This window comes from Cynocephalus volans, chromosome 5 (genome assembly GCF_027409185.1).
Source record: "Cynocephalus volans isolate mCynVol1 chromosome 5, mCynVol1.pri, whole genome shotgun sequence".
NCBI classification, from domain to species: Eukaryota; Metazoa; Chordata; class Mammalia; order Dermoptera; family Cynocephalidae; genus Cynocephalus; species Cynocephalus volans.
Window position 1 is genome coordinate 122,479,043 of NC_084464.1, and position 20,560 is coordinate 122,499,602.

Below are 20,560 nucleotides of genomic sequence, written 5' to 3' on the forward strand. Positions count from 1 at the left end.
TACAAACATAAGAAGAGAGAAACGTATTAGATGAGAATGAAGAAATGCAAGAAAAAAATAGTACCATGAAAAGAGGGAAAGGATCAATGAAGGCAAATGCTGTAAATGAGGACAAGAAAGAGTGGAAGCTGATAATGGAAAGGTCATGGAGCAGTAGAAATAGAAGCCTCATTTATATGGTTGAAAAATGAATTCTATTTTATGGAATAAAGTGTTGCCTGATTCTAGAATTGCAATAAAGCCAAATGAAATCTAAATTTGTTATAATTTTGTCTTTGACAGATTTGGCGACCATGAAGGAATCTGAAGGAGACTGCTGATGACCCTGAGGAATGCAGAAAAAGCACTGCTAACCCCTCTTTTTGGAGGACCACTGTCTTCCTCATTGAGCCCAGAGAGCTGTAAGACTCTCTCAGATCTGAGCTCTGCTCTCTTTGCATTTTAGTTTCCTGATCTCTTTGGCTTTTGGAGTACCCAGGGTTACACTGTGCTGTAAGAGAAAATTTGACCATGAAATACCAAGGGTTAGTTTGTACTGTGAGAAAGCATTTGACCACGGAGTACAAAGACTTAGTTTGTGTTGTGGCAAGGCACATGACTTTGAGTTTGTGGCTGATGAGTCACTGGCAAAAAGGGATGCAGTTTTAAAGGTAACTGACAGCAGTTGCAGTGAGTGGTTATTACTGCAGGGGGTGTGAACTCTGGCTTTCAGAATTCACAGGTACGTGGGTTCTTTTTTTTCTTGCACTCTTAGGTAAGGAGGCACCTCAAGTGTCTGGCTGGGTCAGAAAGAAACCGGAAAATCCTTGGATAAGGTGGTCAAGGAAATCTCAGAGCCAAAGCAACCTCAGCTATGAGAACCAAGATCCAATATAAAAATGAGATCCTAATTATTAAAGGTCTGCCTTCTGGTTTGCCTCCCTTTTTCATGTATAAGAATTACGGCCCCAAATGCTACAAATTATTTATAAAAGTTGCAAAATCTTACTAAAGATAATTCAGAATTACAATGGCCATTATGTACAACGTTCCAGGTGAATAACACTGTACTTTCCTTCCATGAACTCTATTGCTTTCCTGTTTGTCTCATTCTTTGTTCTGCGAACTTGACTTTTCATAAGCTGGGGGCATGTGATTTATCAGGCCTACATGTGCAAGCAGTCAGCCAAAAGGTTGGTGAAAGAAAGCGAGCCGAAATGTCGGGTACTGATCAAGCTTTATTAAAGAAAAGAAATCTGCCGGGCTGCACTCAAAGTGGAGAGCAGCAGCTGGGGCTGCCCTCAAAGTGGAGAGCAGTTTTTAATTGCTGGAAATGAAAATGAATGGGCTTTGTGGGATATTAAAGTACTAGAGGTTGGAGGAAACTCAGATAAGTCCTGAACTAAGGCCTGGCTGAAAAGTGGGGGCCATCCTGAAACCCCTGAGGTAGTACTGTCCAGGTGAGATGTTGGGAACGACATGTATTAGGGTCAGTCCAAGTGAAGGCAAACAAGTTTTGACAGGTGGGGTGTAAGGGGATGGAAAAGAAAGCATTTTTGATGGAGGGTGAAGAGGTGTCCCATACCATAGGATTAACTTTGTTTGGGGGATAGGGGAGGGTAGAGGTCTTAGGGGCCAGGTCTGGGGCGGCCTGTAGCAGGAGTATTGTAGTTGGAGTTAAAGTATTTGGGGTAAGAGCAGCCTTGAGTTTGGAAAGAATGTCCCATTCCAGTAAGGGGGTTGGGCATTGAGGCATTATTAAAAATTTGTGTGTGAATTGGGTGTGATGTAGGGTGCAGGAAAGGGGTTGAGTGATCCATGGGCGGTATTCTGATCCTGTGACCCCTACTATTGTGATAGAGGACGGGGTTGTTGGTCCTGCATATTCAGGAAGGGTAGAGTAAGTGGCCCCTGTATCGATGACAAAAGAGATCAGCTTACCTGCTAGGAGTTACCCTGGGCTCACATGTGGTGATCTCCGTGGGGGCCTTGGGCCCTAGGCATCGTCAGTCTTTCTCTCGGGCAAATCCAAGAAGTTCCAGTAAGAATGGCCGTGAAGCCAAATGCTGTGGGTTGGGGACTGGGCCACTCCCTCTCTGGCGAGTGGGACCATCAACCCCCCAATGATTTGGCTGTTTGCAGTGAGGACAGGGCCCGGGAGAGGTCCTGGGGTTAGGACAGGCCTGTGCCCAGTGGCCTGACTGATTGCATTTGAAGCAGTTCCCAGGTGGCTTGACCCTAGAGGCAGCCAGCTTTGGAGTATGTGAACACCAGATAGCATTAGTCAGGAGCTGGTATGTGGCCCATTTTCCTTTCCAGCATTAAAAACTGCTCTCCTCACAGCCCCAGCTCTTCCTCTCCCAAACTTATCTCAGCCTTTTATACAACATAATTCTGTAAAGGCTTTAGATGTCTTTCTCCATCCCTTTCCACACATTTCCCCCCACCCCATTATGTGGCCCCAAATCCTTTCACTCTTGCAAGCCCGCTGCTGTGAGTCATTCATACAAAAGCTGCTCCAAGATTGGTCTCGTCCTGCCACCTCCAGTGTGGCCCAAGCCTGAGGATTTTGCAATCGTGGGGCAGGATGAGTATATGTCACTCCATGTCCCTAACCTTTATTTTACTACTTGCTCTAGTACTTGCTACAGGATTGGCCAGTGCTGCCCCAAAAGAGTGTAACATTGTAGGAAGATTTCTTCTGGCACTCCTTTACCTCCTATCAGTAGGATGCTTCTTAGCAATTTCATTGTGGCAATGTACCCTTTAAATTCTTTTGGCTCCCTAACCCTTCGCATCCTTCCCATGTTTATCCTCCTGTCTCAATGCTGCCCACACTCTCTGCCTTACAAACACCACTAACATTACTGCCAGCTATTGCAACGCCACCACTCACTTACCCCCTCCTCATTCATGCCCTAAAACCAGAATATATTTCCTTTGTAAAATTACATTATCCCGTTACCTGCCCCTTAATGTGATTTCTTTCAGTTGGGAGCCCCAAGAATATGGCCAGACAGAAATATGGGTTGTAACCTATTTGCAGCTAGACCGATTGTTGCCTGCTCTCAAGGCATTATTATAAGTGTCTCTTTCTTCTGGCTGATTTTGGAGTGGTTCTGGACTGTGGAAAGGCTAAAGTGCATTTAAAAATAAGGGAACCCAAATGAGGCTCACCTGGAAGTTTCTAAAAAGATTTCAAAAATTTTTATTACCTTTTTAAGAGGCTGTATACAGAAGACCAAATGAAAAGCTAATGGACAAATTGATGAGAAAACGAAATTTACCAACCTTTTCCCTTAGTTACTATCCCATCCAAAGGCAAAAAGAAAGCTAGATAAAATATTTTTAAAACCTCATCTTTGTTTAAATTGCTTTTCTTAGCCTTGTTGTCTAATTTGGGCCTTTACCTTCCCCTTTCTTTATGTAAATATACTACTTAGATCTAAATTCTGTATGTTGTCTACCTTGTTTCATCTGGGAGTCATCCCTACGGAAGTACAAATTTAAGAGTTGCCAGGCTAGCAACTGTCTGGGGCAGTGTAATAGATAATCAGAAGATTAATAGTCAAAAGGGGAAGAGAAACTATTTGAAAATTGACAAATGAAGAATTTTAATGAAAGCTATGAGATCTGGTCTATCTGTATGTCTGTATGTAAACATGTGTTACGTGTATGTGGTATTTTTGTACCAAAATATATGAAAGAGCTCTAATTAATTGTCTTTTTTAAAAAGTTAACTGCTTAAAACAATATTTTACCAAAAAAAAATCTTTTTAGTTCATGTCACTTGATTAAATATTAGGTAAATAAGACTAAATATTTTTGAGTTAATGAGAACAGCTGTTTCTTCTAATCACCAAAACACCCACGTATTTCACTTTAGGGTTCTTGCTTAGGTGGCAACTACCTAACATCCGCATGCTGTAAAAACGGTTGACAGAGATATAACTTGAGATAATGGCTAGTTTTGTTTAGTATCTCATAGAATTTTCATGAACAGTTCAAGTATAGGTGTTCAAAATAAGTAAATTGGGCATAAACATTTATGTATAAACTTTTCATAGTTTCAAAAATCTTTTTGGTACTTGGTACTTTAAAATAAAATTAAGTAATAAATAGATACTCATAAAATGTCTGAAGCATTTCTAAATAAGTTAAAATACTAAAACATTAATTATTAAGCATAAGTTTAAAGTTTATGTACATTGACATCTTGCTTTTATATGAACAAGAAAAGATATATATCTGGGTCTGTTAGTAAATATGAAAAAAATTGTTCTATGAGGAAGTACATGTTTCTAGAAATTATGAAATATAGATTCATAAAATGTAATATGTGGCAAACAGTTCAAAATGGATTACAAACCAGGTTTTCACAAATTTAAGGTTACTGAAGGTTAAACATTCCAATTAATATATGTAATTAAAACTACTAAAAAAAGGGAAACAATTCTGTATGCAAAGTGTACAAGGAAAGTAAGTTGTGTTTTTGGTGAGAAATTGTAAAAAGACATGAGGATATATTTTTGCTAAAAAGGAACAATTTTATCTGAATCAGAGGTTATTTAAAGACTGTTTCAAAATACAAATTTAGGAAGAAAACAGAAACTGTTGTGGGACAGACTCAACAGAGAAGCAATTGGCACTCAGAGGGTTAGAGTCAGGTATTTCATTACATTGGCAGGCCCAGATGACCTAGTGCTCCAAAATCTGAACCCCGAGCTCAAGTGTTACACCGTTTATATAGACAAACTCTTCCAGGTTTTAGGCTTCAGTTTCTAAGCACTCATATGGCGAAGGGAGCTGTAAGTTTTGTTTTCTCAGAATTCATGTGGTCAAGGCAGCAGCTAAGGCGATATGCAAGCATGGTTACAGAAGCGAGGAATGCAAGCAGTTGATTAACAGCAAGACTGATGCAATAAGCAGATACTATTTCAAAAGCAAGGCAAGCTGAGCAAAAAAAATAAAGCTGGAGGCATAACACTACCTGACTTTAAGCTATACTACAAAGCTATAATAACCAAAACAGTATGGTACTGGCATAAAAACAGACACACTGACCAATGGAATAGAATAGAGAATCCAGAAATCAACCCACACATTTACTTCCATCTGATCTTTGACAAAGGCACCAAGCCTATTCACTGAGGAAGGGACTGCCTCTTCAGCAAATGGTGCTGGGATAACTGGATATCCATATGCAGGAGAATGAAACTAGATCCATACCTCTCGCCGTATACTAAAATCAACTCAAAATGGATTAAGGATTTAAATATACACCCTGAAACAATAAAACTTCTTAAAGAAAACATAGGAGAAACACTTCAGGAAATAGGACTGGGCACAGACTTCATGAATACGACCCGAAAAGCATGGGCAACCAAAGGAAAAATAAACAAATGGGATTATATCAAAATAAAAAGCTTCTGCACAGCAAAAGAAACAATTAACAGAGTTAAAAGACAACCAACAGAGTGGGAGAAAATATTTGCAAAATATACATCTGACAAAGGATTAATATCCAGAATATATAAGGAACTCAAACAACTTTACAAGAAGAAAACAAGCAACCCAATTAAAAAATGGGCAAAAGAGCTAAGTAGGCATTTCTCTAAGAAAGATATACAAATGGCCAACAGACATATGAAAAAATGCTCAACATCACTCAGCATCCGGGAAATGCAAATCAAAACCACACTGAGATACCATCTAACCCCAGTTAGGATGGCTAAAATCCAAAAGACTCTGAACGATAAATGCTGGCGAGGTTGCGGAGAAAAAGGAACTCTCATACGTTGTTGGTGGGACTGCAAAAGAGTGCAGCCTCTATGGAAAATGGTATGGAGGTTCCTCAAACAATCGCAGATAGATCTACCATACGACCCAGCTATCCCACTGTTGGGAATATACCCAGAGGAATGGAAATCATCAAGTCGAAGGTATACCTGTTCCCCAATGTTCATCGCAGCACTCTTTACAATAGCCAAGAGTTGGAACCAGCCCAAATGTCCATCATCAGATGAGTGGATACGGAAAATGTGGTACATCTACACAATGGAATACTACTCAGCTATAAAAACGAATGAAATACTGCCATTAGCAACAACATGGATGGACCTTGAGAGAATTATATTAAGTGAAACAAGTCAGGCACAGAAAGAGAAATACCACATGTTCTCACTTATTGGTGGGAGCTAAAAATTAATATATAAATTCACACACACACACACACACACACACACACACAGAAAACCGGGGGGGTGGGGGGAGGAGATATAACAACCACAATTACTTGAAGTTGATACAACAAGCAAACAGAAAGGACATTGTTGGGGGGAAGGGGGGGAGGGAGAAGGGAGGGAGGTTTTGGTGATGGGGAGCAATAATCAGCCACAATGTATATCGACAAAATAAAAATTAAAAATAAATAAATAAATAAATACAACAGGTGGGAAGGAAAAAAAAAAAAAAGCAAGGTAAGCTACTGAAAGAATTAATTTCAAATTTTCCCAACAAAACAAGGAAGAAAGGAGCCAAAAAAACAAGAGATGCAAAGAAAAAGTTTTAAGTATAAGGATGTATTTTTATAACTTTGTGGGGCCAAAATGATATTTTTTTTTTTTTCCTAAGGTAGAATGCCGATTTTTAAAAAAGAGGAAGCACAGGATCAAAAACTGAAGGTTTATGCAACTTGTTGAAGGTTTGTAGAAAGTAAATCTCATGAAAAAAAATGTTTTATTATGTGTGATCAAGTTGTTAAAATTAGAAGGGAACTATTCATAAGTTTTAATTAATTAACATCAAAGGCATACTGATGCAAGGCTAGAGTTTGGTCCTCTGTGTTGAAACAACAGGATTTTCGTGGAGCATTAATGTGACCTTAATAGAAAATTGTGAAAGGTTTTTCTTTACCTTTTAGGTAACTGACCTAGAAACAGATTCTGTGTTTTATCAAAACAATTTCTTGTGTTTTGTGCCTCTGAAATCTTTTGTCACTTTAGTTTTATTTCATAATGATTTATGATCCTATTTAATTAACTGTTTTAAACGCTTGTTATCTGACAAACTTCCCAAAATCAAATCCTAAAAATTAAGTCTTTTTGACCTCAAACTAAGACATTTGAGATATTCCAAAGCACCCTGGAACTTTTCAAAGGGTCTATAAAAGAGGATATTAAAAGCCAACTGGGCTTCTCTGATAGGTTAAATTATATGGGAAGGACTGTCAGAAAAAGAAGTGATGTTTGGCCTTCTTTGAGTTATATGGATATTATCAATGTGATCCAAAGCCATATAAAGTTCCTTGAAATCAGATATGTCTGGTATAAATGCGATCACTCATAATTCTGGTTATTTTACATTGTTATAGGCCATAGAAATAACCAAATTTTGTCAGTTGGAAAAGTCTCATCAGATCTTCAACCATGGCCATTTTAAGTCTTGACATCCACAGTTAATTGCTTTACTCTGATACTCTTTCTGAAAGCAATTTTCAAGTAATTATAAGCCTAATGTGTTGTGTCTTCAAGGAATTTTATGGAAAAAAACAACAAGAACTCTGACAAGTAGAGAAACATAATATCTTTCAATTTACACCACTGACTACATTTCTTACATTTTAGTGAAGAAATTGAAAGGTTTGTGAAACTGCTAACCAAGATCAGAAAAAGAATTAGTTACATGAGACTGAATGATCTGATGAAGAAGAATTATGGATTTTTATGGCTTCTTTATTTTGAAACATTGCTGGTTCTTTTAATTTTTTTTTCCAGATTTAAGAATACTTTTTATTAAAAGTTATCTATAGCTTACAGCAATTTTGTAAAGCATACTTAAGTAAACTAAAAATCAAAACATTTACTTTTCCTGTCTACCTGATCCCTCCATAATTTGCAAACTATTTGTGAGTATTCTTATTTTTATGGCAATATGGTTATTTATCTAAGTTCAATAAAAATCTGTTTTCTTTAACAGGATACAACTAAAACACTGGTTATATTACCAAGGCTTTGACTAGAATGTCACATTTGAAAATGTGTATAAAATGCCTGGCTTTAAGGGTTCTCAACCTTACAGCAAGTGAGTAAAAAGTTGTCACTCCCTGGTAGGCCTAGGAACCTCAAGATATGAGAGACAGCAGGCAAAGTCTAATGCCTGCCTTGGTTTGGCTTCAGTGAGCTTTCTCAGTTGGCAATGCTTTATACATATTATCACACATTGATGGGAGGATTAAGTGCATCCTCGTGCAACTCCACAGCAAGAGGACAACTGGAAGCTTACACCTGGCTACTCCTGGATATCATCCCATATGCCTTTTTCCTCTGTTGACTTTAATTTATATCCTTTCATTGTAATAAACCATAATCACAAGTACAACAACAACAACAAAATTCTCTCTGCTCAATTTCCTGAGTGCCAGAGAGGATGGTCAATTTAACTGATCTAAAGTTGGGATACTTCAGGCAGTAAACTCTGAAAGAGAAATGAGCAAGAATAGAGAAATTAGGGCCAGATGATGAAGCATCTAAGATATTTTAAGCAGAGAGGAATCACAGAGTGGCATGGGGTGTCCAATAATAAAAACAACATTTTATGGAAATTTTCCTCCCACTAAAGTGTATAAGTTCCTGATTCGATGACTGATAAACTAGCAGAGGGGAAAGAATGTATTGTATATATTATTTCAGTATAACAGATTAGGACATATACCCTAGTATGAATTGAAGAATTTGTATAATTAGAGACAGTACGACTGGACATTAATTACAGATGTAGGTCTGTTAAAAAAGTCTTAATTACAGTGTATCTTTTAAATTTGTAAAAAATATTTTATATCATTAGGAAAAGTGATCTAATTTATCATGCTACCAACAACTAAAAAAAATGTTATTACTAACCTATTTTTATTAATAAAATTTATCATTTTTAAAAGTTATGTAATAAAGAAAATAACACTTACTATAATGCTTTGAATGTCCTGAAATTTCATCAGCTTTCATGGTCTCACACAATTCAAAGTACTGAACACACTGCTGAACTGCTGTAGTTATCTGATAAGATAATAACAATATATTAATTCCAGAAATTTATAGCCTACAAGTCCAAAGATTAAAAGAAATTAGTCAAGGCTGAAAAAATGCTTCCAGGAAATACTTAAGGAAAATATTTAGAATAGTACCTTTGCCATTGAAACTCGGTCTCCCCAATTACACTTTAACTATGCCATCATTTTGGGGAACACTGTTAACATATTTGTGAACCAACAAATATAATATGTTACAACGTTCAGTGTCAATGAACAAAAATAAAAACATACTGACATTTTATAGTGAAAGATGCAAAAACTTTGTGCCCATGAGTTTAAAAATTCTCTTGCCCAGTACCCTTGCCTTGGGGTCTTTTCTTTCTACCCAGCCAGCAAAATATCAACTGGATCAAGATTTCATTTCCACCTCAAATATCAGAATTGCTGAAAACTGATAAAGGAAAAAGTCTCATAATGCAAAGAACAAAATCACCATAAAAAATGATCTCCAACCCCTACTATGCCCAGTGATTCTCCTATGAGTCTCTGTTTCAACTTCTCACATTCTCCACAAGCAGAGATTTTGAACTCTTCCCTCAGTCATAGGCAGAAAAGAGAGTTAACATGGCAGGACTTCTATATTTAGAAAGGCCTGCTTACAAGGTTGGACTTTGACAGAATTTGGGAACTTGAATTTTAGGAGGTACTATGGGTTAAATGTGTCCCTCAGAAGTTCATATATTGGAAACGTGACTCCCACTGTAACAGTATTAAGACGGTGGGAAATCCAATCATGGTATTTGAAAGGTGGGCCTTTAGGAAATGATTAGATAGTGAGGACTGTGCCCTCATAAATGGATTGATCCATTCATGGATTAACAGGCATGGTTCTGATAGCTTTAAAAGGAGAGCAAGTGAGAAGGTTAGTTTTCTTGCTCAGCACATTCTCATCATGTGACACATTGGTCACCATGGGAACCTGCAGAAGGCCCTCACCAGATGTGCTCCCTGGACCTTGGACTTTCAAACCTTCAAACTGTAAAAGACGAATTCCATTTCTTTACTCAGTTTCAGGTATTCTTTTGTAAGCAACAGAAACAGACTAATAGAAGAGGGTTTCTACCATTCCAGGAGCTGATAAGAGGGGCTTCACTATACCTAAACTGTTTGTACGAACAATGTAGTTTAGGCTGAAAATCTGCTTTACTTCTGGGAGCCTGGGATCCTGATATGTGCTAGGCAGAGGGTGCCTATGTGCTCATCCCCCAATTAAAAAAAAAAAAAAAAAAAAAACGAGGCACTGAATCTCTAATAAGCTCCCCTGTTAGAAAACATTTCACACAGGTTTTCACAATTCGATGCTAGAGAAATTAAACATGTCCTAGATGATTCCAGTGAGAAAAAGACTCCTGGAAGCTTGTATAGTCACACGCTGCATAACGACATTTCAGTCACGATAAACGATGTATACAACAGTAGTCCCATAAGATTATAATACTATATTTTTACTATACCTTTTCTGTGTTTAGATATGTTTAGATACACTAATACTTACCATTATGTTACACCTGCCCACAGTTTTCACTACAATGACAGGCTGAGAACTGAATCTTTAATTTTAATTAATTTAAATTTAAATAGTCATGTTATTAGTGGCTATAGTGAATTGAATGCCCCCACCAAACTCACTGAAGCTTGCATTGTGTCTCCCAAATTTTATGTATTAGAAACTTGGCCCCCACTATCACTGTTGGGAGTGGGAAATCCTATCATGGTAATTCAAAGTTGGGGCCCTGGGGCAGTGATTAGACTGTGGGACCAGGCCATAGTGAATGGATTAAAAATTGTGGTCATGGGTGTGGTTCTGAGGGCTTTAAAAAGAGAGTAAATGAGGAGGTTAGTCTCTGCTCTCTCTGCTCTGCCATCTTGCAATGTGAGATTCCTGGGTCACTTTCACCACCACCAGATGTGTTCCTTGGACTTTCAATCAGAACTGTAAGCAATAAACTTCATTTTCTTATAAATCATCCAGTTCAGTTATTTTTGTCATAAGCAACAGAAACGGACTAACACAGTGGCTATTGCATTTGACTAAGCAATTTTATTCTCTCATATTTATGATATTTTCAGTAATTAGTATCAAGGCATCAAATTATTTTTTTATGTGCTATCAATTTTTTATAGAGATATCTGAGGAAGTTAAGAGACTCTTTAGTTCCAGAGCATTGCAAAGTCATTAACTAGTTAAAAAACATTCTGGTTATCAATGTAAACATTTCACTTTTTACAGTTTGAATCTCTGTCCAGTCTACCCTTAAAGAAATGGCTTCTGAAATGGCTTTATGTGGTGTCATTTTTCTTGCTCTCTGAAAGTTATTTTAAAAAATGACTTGACAGCTAGGTTTATTTAAATTCTTCCTTTTGTAAAACCTTTTTCTGGGTTTTCCCTACCATACTAGATTTAATTTTTTTTTTTCTGTCTTAGGAAATAACAATTAAATGAAATGGCCAGTATATATTTGATAGTATAGGGCAATACGTATCAAATACAATCCTGAATTTTACAGAAAATATCTGTTTTCCTGAGGGTTAGGAAAATCATTACACCCTCAACTTGGCTCTTTAGTGTTTAAATTCACCTACTATAGATCTGCTTTCTGCTCCTGCAAATTAAAGGGATATCATGCAATTGTTCCTGTCCTGAGGTTGTTCCTTTCCATGTGCTTTTTATACCTTTCTCAGATAAAGGCTAGCACTTTTAAGAAGGTAGAGAAAGGAGTAGAAGGAACAGAAGGGAGTGCAAGTGGCTGGTGAGGATAAAGCTGGGTGGAGATGAGTGCAAGGAGGGTGGGTTTCTAAAGTTGTGAGTGGAAACAAACTAGAGTCTTTGAGATTTCAGAGACAGTGTTTTGAGTTGTCACTTTAAGAAGCTGACTATTTGCTCTTTGGTCATCCTGTTCTTTGTTTTTTCCCTTTATTCTCACAAGATCAGTCTATCTTATATGGCAACAAAAAACTTCCATTTAAAATGAGGATGGGAGAGAAGTAAGATGCAGAAAGACTTTATTTCCACTCAATTTCTGTAAAAATGTTTAAGCACCTTTAACCTCTACAAATAAATTTCAATCCTATTAATCAATAGCCCTCTCTTTTTCTGCTGCTCAACTCTCTTGATTCTCAAACACAACACAATTATTGTTCTCCTTCTTTCATTCTATGCTCTACTGTACTTGCCCCAAAATTCATAATTTCAGGAATCTTCTCTTCACCTGACTTCTAAATTCAAGGTTCTGCCTAACTATATAAACTATACTCACTGACCCAAAGTTATATTGTATAATTTTTTAAATATTTTCATAAATTCCATGTTTAATCATGTTTGTTTATTATTAGACTTGATGATGTTTTTCCATTCCTTTCAGTTCCCTTATACGTTGTTTTACTAATAGTAATAAATGTAAATAATTTTGGCAATATATTAAGAGTATTAGTCTATATTTGATAATACTCAAACCAATTTTTACAAACACAAAACCATTTATCATCGTGAACTTTTTCATGCACTTTCATGCAAAACCATGGGTATATTTTATTGAAGTAATTCCCTCGTTAACACCTAATATGAATCAAATTACATGCCAATACTTAAATACATGGCTTCTTTCAAACTAGTTTGTTACTTATAGCAACCTAATTTAATATGTACTTGTAGATCTCCTAATTGTTATCCTGACTGCATCTTAGGTCTCCACTTTTATCCTTTTATGTTTAGAGGATGGTAGTTTAAAAAGGACACATAAAAGAGGAATTGCTTCATTATCCAATATCAATTATCATCATTCAACTTTGCATATTCAAGTTATAACATCATATACCTTTTTTGTGATATTATTTCTCAACATAAAAACAGAGTACCGACTTACCAGAGCCTTATATTTCTTTTCAAGAAGTCTCAGCACTGCAGTTCTGCTATAATATGCATGCTAAAATTAAGGGGGAAATGGTATTTAATTTAATATTCAAGCTATGCCATTAAAAATTTATTTTTCCTACATTATTTCCAATAACAACATCATAAATCAAATAAAAGGTTATGTGATTTTATTATAATAATTTAGGTTTAAATTATTATAGTCAATGCCAAATAGGTTTTTCTATGTACACTGGATTAGCAGCATAACATCATAGAATGTAAATGATATCAAAAAACTCATGGCTCGACAACCAGGGATGCACAGGCAGAGAAAAAGCCCCCAGGAAGCCTGCCCACTGCCAGGCAACGAAACAGGACACAGGGTGCCACCTGCCTGCCATGACCAGGGACACACAGGCAGGGGAAAAGCCTCAGGAAGCCTGCCAACTGCCCACAAACAAGGCAGGTCCCCGTGCCACTCACCCACTGCAACCAGGAGGCCCTACACCACTTCCAAGGAGGTGGTCCACAACAGCTACCATCACAGCTTCCACTGCTGCAAGGTCGGCTAGTCAACACAGTAGCAGCCATCACCACAATGCAGGTCGCCTGCCATATATTCAACTGCACTGACAAAAGTTTAAGAGAGCTAGTGGATAACCTTAAGTACACAAACATCTGAATCATAGGTGTTCCAGAAGGGGAGGAGAAAGGTAAAGGCATTGAAAATCTATCCAATGAAAAAATAATGGAAAACATCTTAGATATAGGGAGAGACACAAATCTTCAGATTCAGGAAGCTCAAAGATCTTCAAACAGATTCAATTCAAAAAGATCCCCTGTGAGACACATCATAGACAAACTGGCAAAACTCAAAGACAAAGAGAGAATCCTAAAAGCAGCAAGAGAAAAGCATCAAGTCACCTATAAGGGAGTCCCCATCAGACTACGAGCAGACTTCTCAACAGAAACTCTACAGGCAAGAATAAAATGGGATGAAATATTCAAAATACTAAAAGAAAAAACCTGCCAGCCAATAACAGTATACCCAGCAAGGCTATCTCTCTGAAATGAGGGAGAAATAGTGTATTTCCCAAACAAACAAAAACTGTTGGAGTTCATCAACACAGGGCCAACCCTGCAAGAAATTCCCAAGGGAGTCCTGCTTCTGGAATCCAAAAAATGATAATCACTGCCACAAACACACAAGAAAAAAACAAAGCATACTGTTAAAACACAAATGCAAATGAGAAAGAAAGAAAAAAAAACCTCATCACTTCAAAAAACCAACAAACATCGAAGATGAATAATAAAAGAAGAAAGGAATAAAAGATATTTAAATCATCTAAACAAAATGCAATAAAATGGCAGAAGATAATACACCTCAATAACAATTCTAAATGTAAATGGATTAAACTCCCCACTCAAAAGACACAGACTGATGGATTGGATTAAATAGCTAAACCCAACTATATGCTGTCTTCATGAGACCCATCTCACCTATTAAGATGCACACAGACTAACAGTGAAGGGATGTAAAAAGATATACCACAAAATGGAAACCCAAAACAAGTAGGAGTAGTTATTCTTATATCAGATGAAATAGACTTGAAAACAAAAACCATAAAAAGAGACATTGAAGACTACTATATAATGATATGAGAATCTATCCAGCAAGAAGACATAACAATCATGAATATATATACACTCAGTACCAGAGCACCCAGATATATAAACAAAACACTATTAGACCTAAAGAAAGAGATAGACCCCAGTACCATAATGGTGAAGGACCTAAACACCCTTCTCTGCACTGGACAGATCATCCAGGTGACAAATCAACAGAGAAAAATAGGATTTAAGTTACACTTTTGGCCAATTGGACCTGGCAGATATCTATAGAACATTTCATCCAACAACTACAGAATATACCTTCTTCTCATCAGCACATGGAACATTCTCTAGGATAGACCACATGTTAGGTCACAAATCAAGCCTCAACAAATATAAGACAATCAAAATCATCCAAAGCACCTTTCCAGATCACAATGGATTAAAACCAGAAAATAACAAGCAAAAGTCAGGACACTATACAAATACATGGAAATTAAACAGGCTCCCAAATGACCTATAAGTCCAAGAAGAAATTAAACACAAAATCAAAAAATTTCTTGGCCAACAAAAATGAAGGCACATCATATCAAAATTTGTCGGATACAGAAAAGCAGTACAAAGCAGAAAGTTTGCTGCAATTAAAATTTACAATAAAATAGAAAGATTTCAATTAAGAAAACTAACCAGACACCTCGAAGAACTAGATAAGCAAGAACAATCTAATCCCTGTTAGTAAATGGAAAGAAATAATTAAGATACAGTAGAACTAAATGAAATAGAGACTCAAAAACAATACAAAAGATTAATGAAACAAAACACTGGTTTTTCAAGAATATAAACAAAATTGACAAAACATTAGCTAGGATAAGTAAAGAAAAAAGAGAGAAGAACCAAATAACAAAAATCAGAAATGAAAAAGGAGACATTACAACCAATACCACAGAAACACAAAGAATCATTAGAGACTACCACAAACAACTATATGCCAAAAAATTTGAAAATCTGAAGGAAACGGATAAATTTCTGGACACATACAAAATACCAAGACTGAACCAAGAAGAAACAGAAAACTTGAACAGACCAATAACAAGCAACAAAATTGAAACAGTAATTGGCAGTCTCTCAACAAAGAAAATCACAGGACTGGATGGCTTTACTGTTGAATTCTACCAGACCTTCAAAGAGGAATTAATACCTTCAATCTATTAAAAAAAAATTAAACAGAGGCCACTCTCCCAAACTCATTCTATGAGGCCAGCATGACCTTGATAAGAAAATCAGGCAAAGATACAACAACAACAACAAAAATCTATAAACCAATATCTCTGATGAACACAGATATAGAAATCTTTAACAAAACACCAGCAATCATAATATAGCAACACATCAAAAAAATTATACACCATGATCAAGAGGGATTCATCCCAAGGAGACAAGGATGGTTCAATATACCAAGTCAATAAATGTGATACACAACATCAAAAAAATCAAGGACAAAAAACATATGATTATCTCAATAGATGGAGAAAAGGCATTCAACAAAATTCAACATCTCTTCATGGTAAAGTCTCTCAGCAAATTTGGTATAGAAAGAAAGTATCTCAATACAATAAAAGCCATACATGACAAACCCATTGCCAATATCATCCTGAATGGGGAAAAACTAAAAGCTTTTCCCTTAAGAACAGGAACAAGACAGGGATGCCCACTCTCAACACACCTATTTAACATAGTGTTAGAAGTGTTTAGCAAGAGCAATCAGACAAGAGAAAGAAATAAAGGGCATCCATATTGGAAAAGACGAAGTCAAATTGTCCCTGTTTGTCAACAGCATGATCTTATCTATAGAAAAACCTAAAGATTCTACCAAAAAACTCATAGAGTTGATTAATGATTTCAGTAGTGTTGCAGGATACAATAACAAAACACAAAAATTGGGAGCATTTTTATACTCCAATAACAAACTAGCAGAAAAAAAAAATCAAGGAAGGAAGACCATTTACAATAGTCACCAAAAAATAAAATACCTAGGAATCAATTAAACGAAGGAAGTGAAAGATCTCTATGAGAACTACAAATCACTACTGAAAGAAATTAAAGATGACACAAAAAAGGCGGGAAGACAATCTATGCTCTTGTATTGAAAAAATCAACACTGTGAAAATGTCAATATTAACCAAAGCAATCTACATATTCAATGTATTTCTCATCAAAATACTGATGACATTCTTCACAGAAATAAAAAAAATCTTAACGTTCATATTGAAGAACAAAAGACCCCAAATAACCAAAGCAATCCTGAGCAAAAATAAAAAACAAAGCCAGAGGCATAACACTACTAGTCTCCAAATTATACTACAAAGCTATAGTAATCAAAACAGCATGGTACTGGCATAAAAATAGACACTCAGACCAATGGAACAGAATAAAGAATCCAGAAATCAACACACAGACTTACAACCAACTGATCTTTAACAAAGGCAATAAGAACATACATTGGGAAAAAGTTTTCCTCTCCAATAAATGGAGCTGGGAAAATTGAACATCTATATATAGAAGAATGAAACTACACCAGCATCTCTCACCATATACCAAAATCAACTCAAAATGAATTAAAGATTTAAATATAAGACCTGAAACTATAAAACTACTAAAGGAAAACAAAGAGGAAACACTTCAGGAAGTAGGACTGGGCAAAGACTTTATAAATAAGACCCCAACAGCACAAACAACAAAAGAAAAAATAAATAAATGGGATTATATCAAACTAAAAAGCTTCTGCACAGCAAAGGAAACTATCAACAGAGTGAAAATACAACCTACAAAATGGGAGAAAATATTTGCAAACTATACATCTGACAAACGATTAATTTCCCAAATATGCACAGAACTCAAATAACTACACAGTATCAAAACAAATAACCCAATTAAAAAAATAGGCAAAGGAGCTAAACAGACATTTTTCAAAGGAAGACATACAAATCACCAACAGATACCAGAAAATATGCTCAATATCACTAATCAGCAGGGAAATGCTAATCAAAACCTCATTGAGATATCATCTCACTCCAGTTAGACTGGCTATAGTCAAAAAGACTGAGAATAACAAATGCTAGTGAGAATGCAGAGAAAAGAGAACTCTTCTACACTGTTGGTGGGACTGTAAATTAGTACACCCACTATGGAAAACAGTATGGAGGTTTCTCAAACAACTACAGATATATCTACCATACAATCCAGCAATCCCACTTCTGAGTATATACCCAAAGGAATGTAAATCATCATGTGTAAGGCATACCTGCACTCCCATATTCATTGCAGCTCTATTTACAATAGCCAATATATGGAACCAACCTAAATGTCCATCAATGGATGACTGGGTAAGGAGAATGTGGTATATACACACAATAAAATACTATTCTACCCTTTGTTATTCACATAACGAAGAGTGAAATTCTGTCATTTGCAAAAACATAGATGAGCCTGGAGAAAATTATTTTAAGTGAAAGAAGCTTGGCACAGAGGGAAAAATGCCATGTGACCTCACTCATAAGTGGGAGCTAAGAGAGAAAGAAGTAAAGACAGACAGACCACAGTGGTGTGTTCAACTTGCAGAGGTAGAGAACAGACCTAGGGCTGCCGGGGCAAGGGATAGAGGGAAATAGGGAGAGGGCTGTTGGGGAGAGGTTGGGTGGAGGACACAGGGAATAACTGCAATTTGAGGTGGTGGGCATGCTGATAGCTGATTTGCTCCCCATGTCTTGTGCACAGGTGCTGATGGTCAGCTCTTGCCCCTTGAATAAGTATAATAAATAAAAACAAACAGAAACCAAAAACAAAAAAAAACTCTTGGCTCATTTAGTGACAGACCGCAAGAAAAACATTCTACCCATCAACTGTGTCCAATTTCCAGGCAAAGCTATTTTAAAACCACCAGCAGAAAAGCATACCTGACTACCAGCATATGCTAGAACCCAAAGAAAATATACAGATGTGGGGAAAAAAAAAATCACAACTCTTATACTGAATAGGACAATGTACTGCCTACATGTACAGAAATTTGCCAAGATTGAAATGCTCCAAAGGAACAGTATCCTAATCATTTTCTGCCAATAATATTTAAAAATGATCCAAAGTGCCAAAAAAAAGCTTTAATCTCCTCCTTTGAGCTGAGTATAGATGGGATTAAAACCTGTATATGCAAAGCATTGCACAAAGCCAAGGAAAACTACAATATTGTTTAGCTAAATTACATTATATATCATTAGTATTCCAAATATAGTTTCTTCATTTTACTTAAAAACAATAGAGAATATTAAACAGAACAATACCCAGTAAAAACTATCAAAATTCTGAAAAACAGGGTTAATTAAATAATGTTTTGGTTAATTCAAGGTTAATCAAAACCCTATGTGTTTGAACTCTTGTAGCTAAAAATGTTTTCAAAGATCCTAATCCTTTTTTCAACTTTAACAAGAAAAATATGTTGATGTTCAATCAAACTGTTTTTAACATTGACCATGTTCTTAAAAGAAATATTCATAGCACATCCCTCAGACCAGGGCTAACTACAGCCCGCAGACCAAAGTCAGCCTACCACCTGATTTTATAAATAAAGTTTTACTGGGACACAGTCAAGCCCATTCATTTACATATTATCGATGGATACTTTGAAGCTACAACAGTTGGGTTGAATAGCTGCAACAGAGACCTTACAGCCTAAAAGCCAAAAATATTTATTGTCTGGCACTTTACATAAAAAGTTTGCAAACCCCTGGCCTAGATACAAAGAATATAGGAAGATGTGATAAATTTTCATTAATACTACAACATACTTGGGGATCTGATTTTTTTATGATTTTTCTATTAGTTTTCTTGTGAGCTGCCTCATTCTCTCAGTAATCAAGTATTTGCAAAAGAATGTTAACCAAAAAAAAAATTACCAACAATTGGTAGAATATGATTTTATTTTTGTTAAAAAAAGATCTAAACAGATAAATATAAGTGTATATAATAAATATACATATATAAAGCAAAGTCTTAATAGCTGTTATCTCTGTGCTGTATAATTTTTTAAACTTAATTTTATTTGTGCTTTTACATATTTTGCATATTTTTTCCAATAACAGTATAATTTGGTAATTAAGAAAAAATTCAGAAAAAGTGTCAAATGTGAAGAACAAAGAGTTCTGTTTAAATTAATTAAATTTAATTGAGCTAACATTTATCAAACACATACCATATAGGCCATGTAAGGTCTGAGCAGTTAATGGGGGATTTATCATACAGTTTAGATAACAAAAAGTGGGGAAAAAAAAAAAAAAGCCATCAGCTAGATAATATCCAAACTATGCTGAGCAGTAAATGACTGCTTTGCATGGCAGTCATGGCCCTAGCCCCTCCTTTCTCCACTGCAACAAATACCAAGTCCCCAGCAAACAGGTGAACAGAGACAAAGATGTGAGCACACAAGCCAGATGTTACTGCTACTGCTAACACAGACCTCTCTTATTCAACAGCGGTTGAGGGAGGTAACAATATAAAAATCTCCCTAATCTTAATATTAATTTCAATTCTGGGACAGTAATGAGCTCCACAGGAAATTGCCAAATCAGGCATTAAACACACATTCCCCAAACTACAATTCAGGAGGAGGCAAATGAAGGAATACTTTCAGGCATGGAAAAATGAGCATTGAATTCTTGTTTTACCACATCTGCTTAAAATTTTTGAAGTTTTTAAACTAAAGAAAATCAGATTTGATAGGTCATTCAGCTTAAATAGACTCAAATGAATTATCATTTAAAATCCTATTCTGACTGTCACTTACTAGTAAAAAATTTGGGACAACTTCTCCATGCCTCAATTACTGCATCTGAAAATGGGGTATTAATACCACATACCTCATAGATTTTTATGAGAATTAAATGAGTTAACACATGTACAAGCAATTAAAACTCAGCACACAGTAAACAAACATTAGCTAGTCTTTAAAATGACATAGCAATGAATTGAAAGGTATAAAA

General features: G+C 36.0%; 1 protein-coding gene across 2 annotated transcripts in view; it reads right to left on the reverse strand.

Moving 5' to 3' along the window:
* The window catches only part of TBC1D32 (TBC1 domain family member 32), a 235,283-nt gene that overhangs the window by 168,977 nt on the left and 45,746 nt on the right, over window positions 1–20,560 (reverse strand). For both annotated transcript variants that reach the window (XM_063097734.1, XM_063097733.1), the window contains exons 10-11: window positions 12,931–12,990; window positions 8,942–9,032 (exon numbers count right to left, since the gene is read on the reverse strand). In XM_063097734.1, the coding sequence (XP_062953804.1) occupies window positions 8,942–9,032; window positions 12,931–12,990 (151 nt within the window). The remainder of the gene's footprint in view (window positions 1–8,941; window positions 9,033–12,930; window positions 12,991–20,560) is intronic.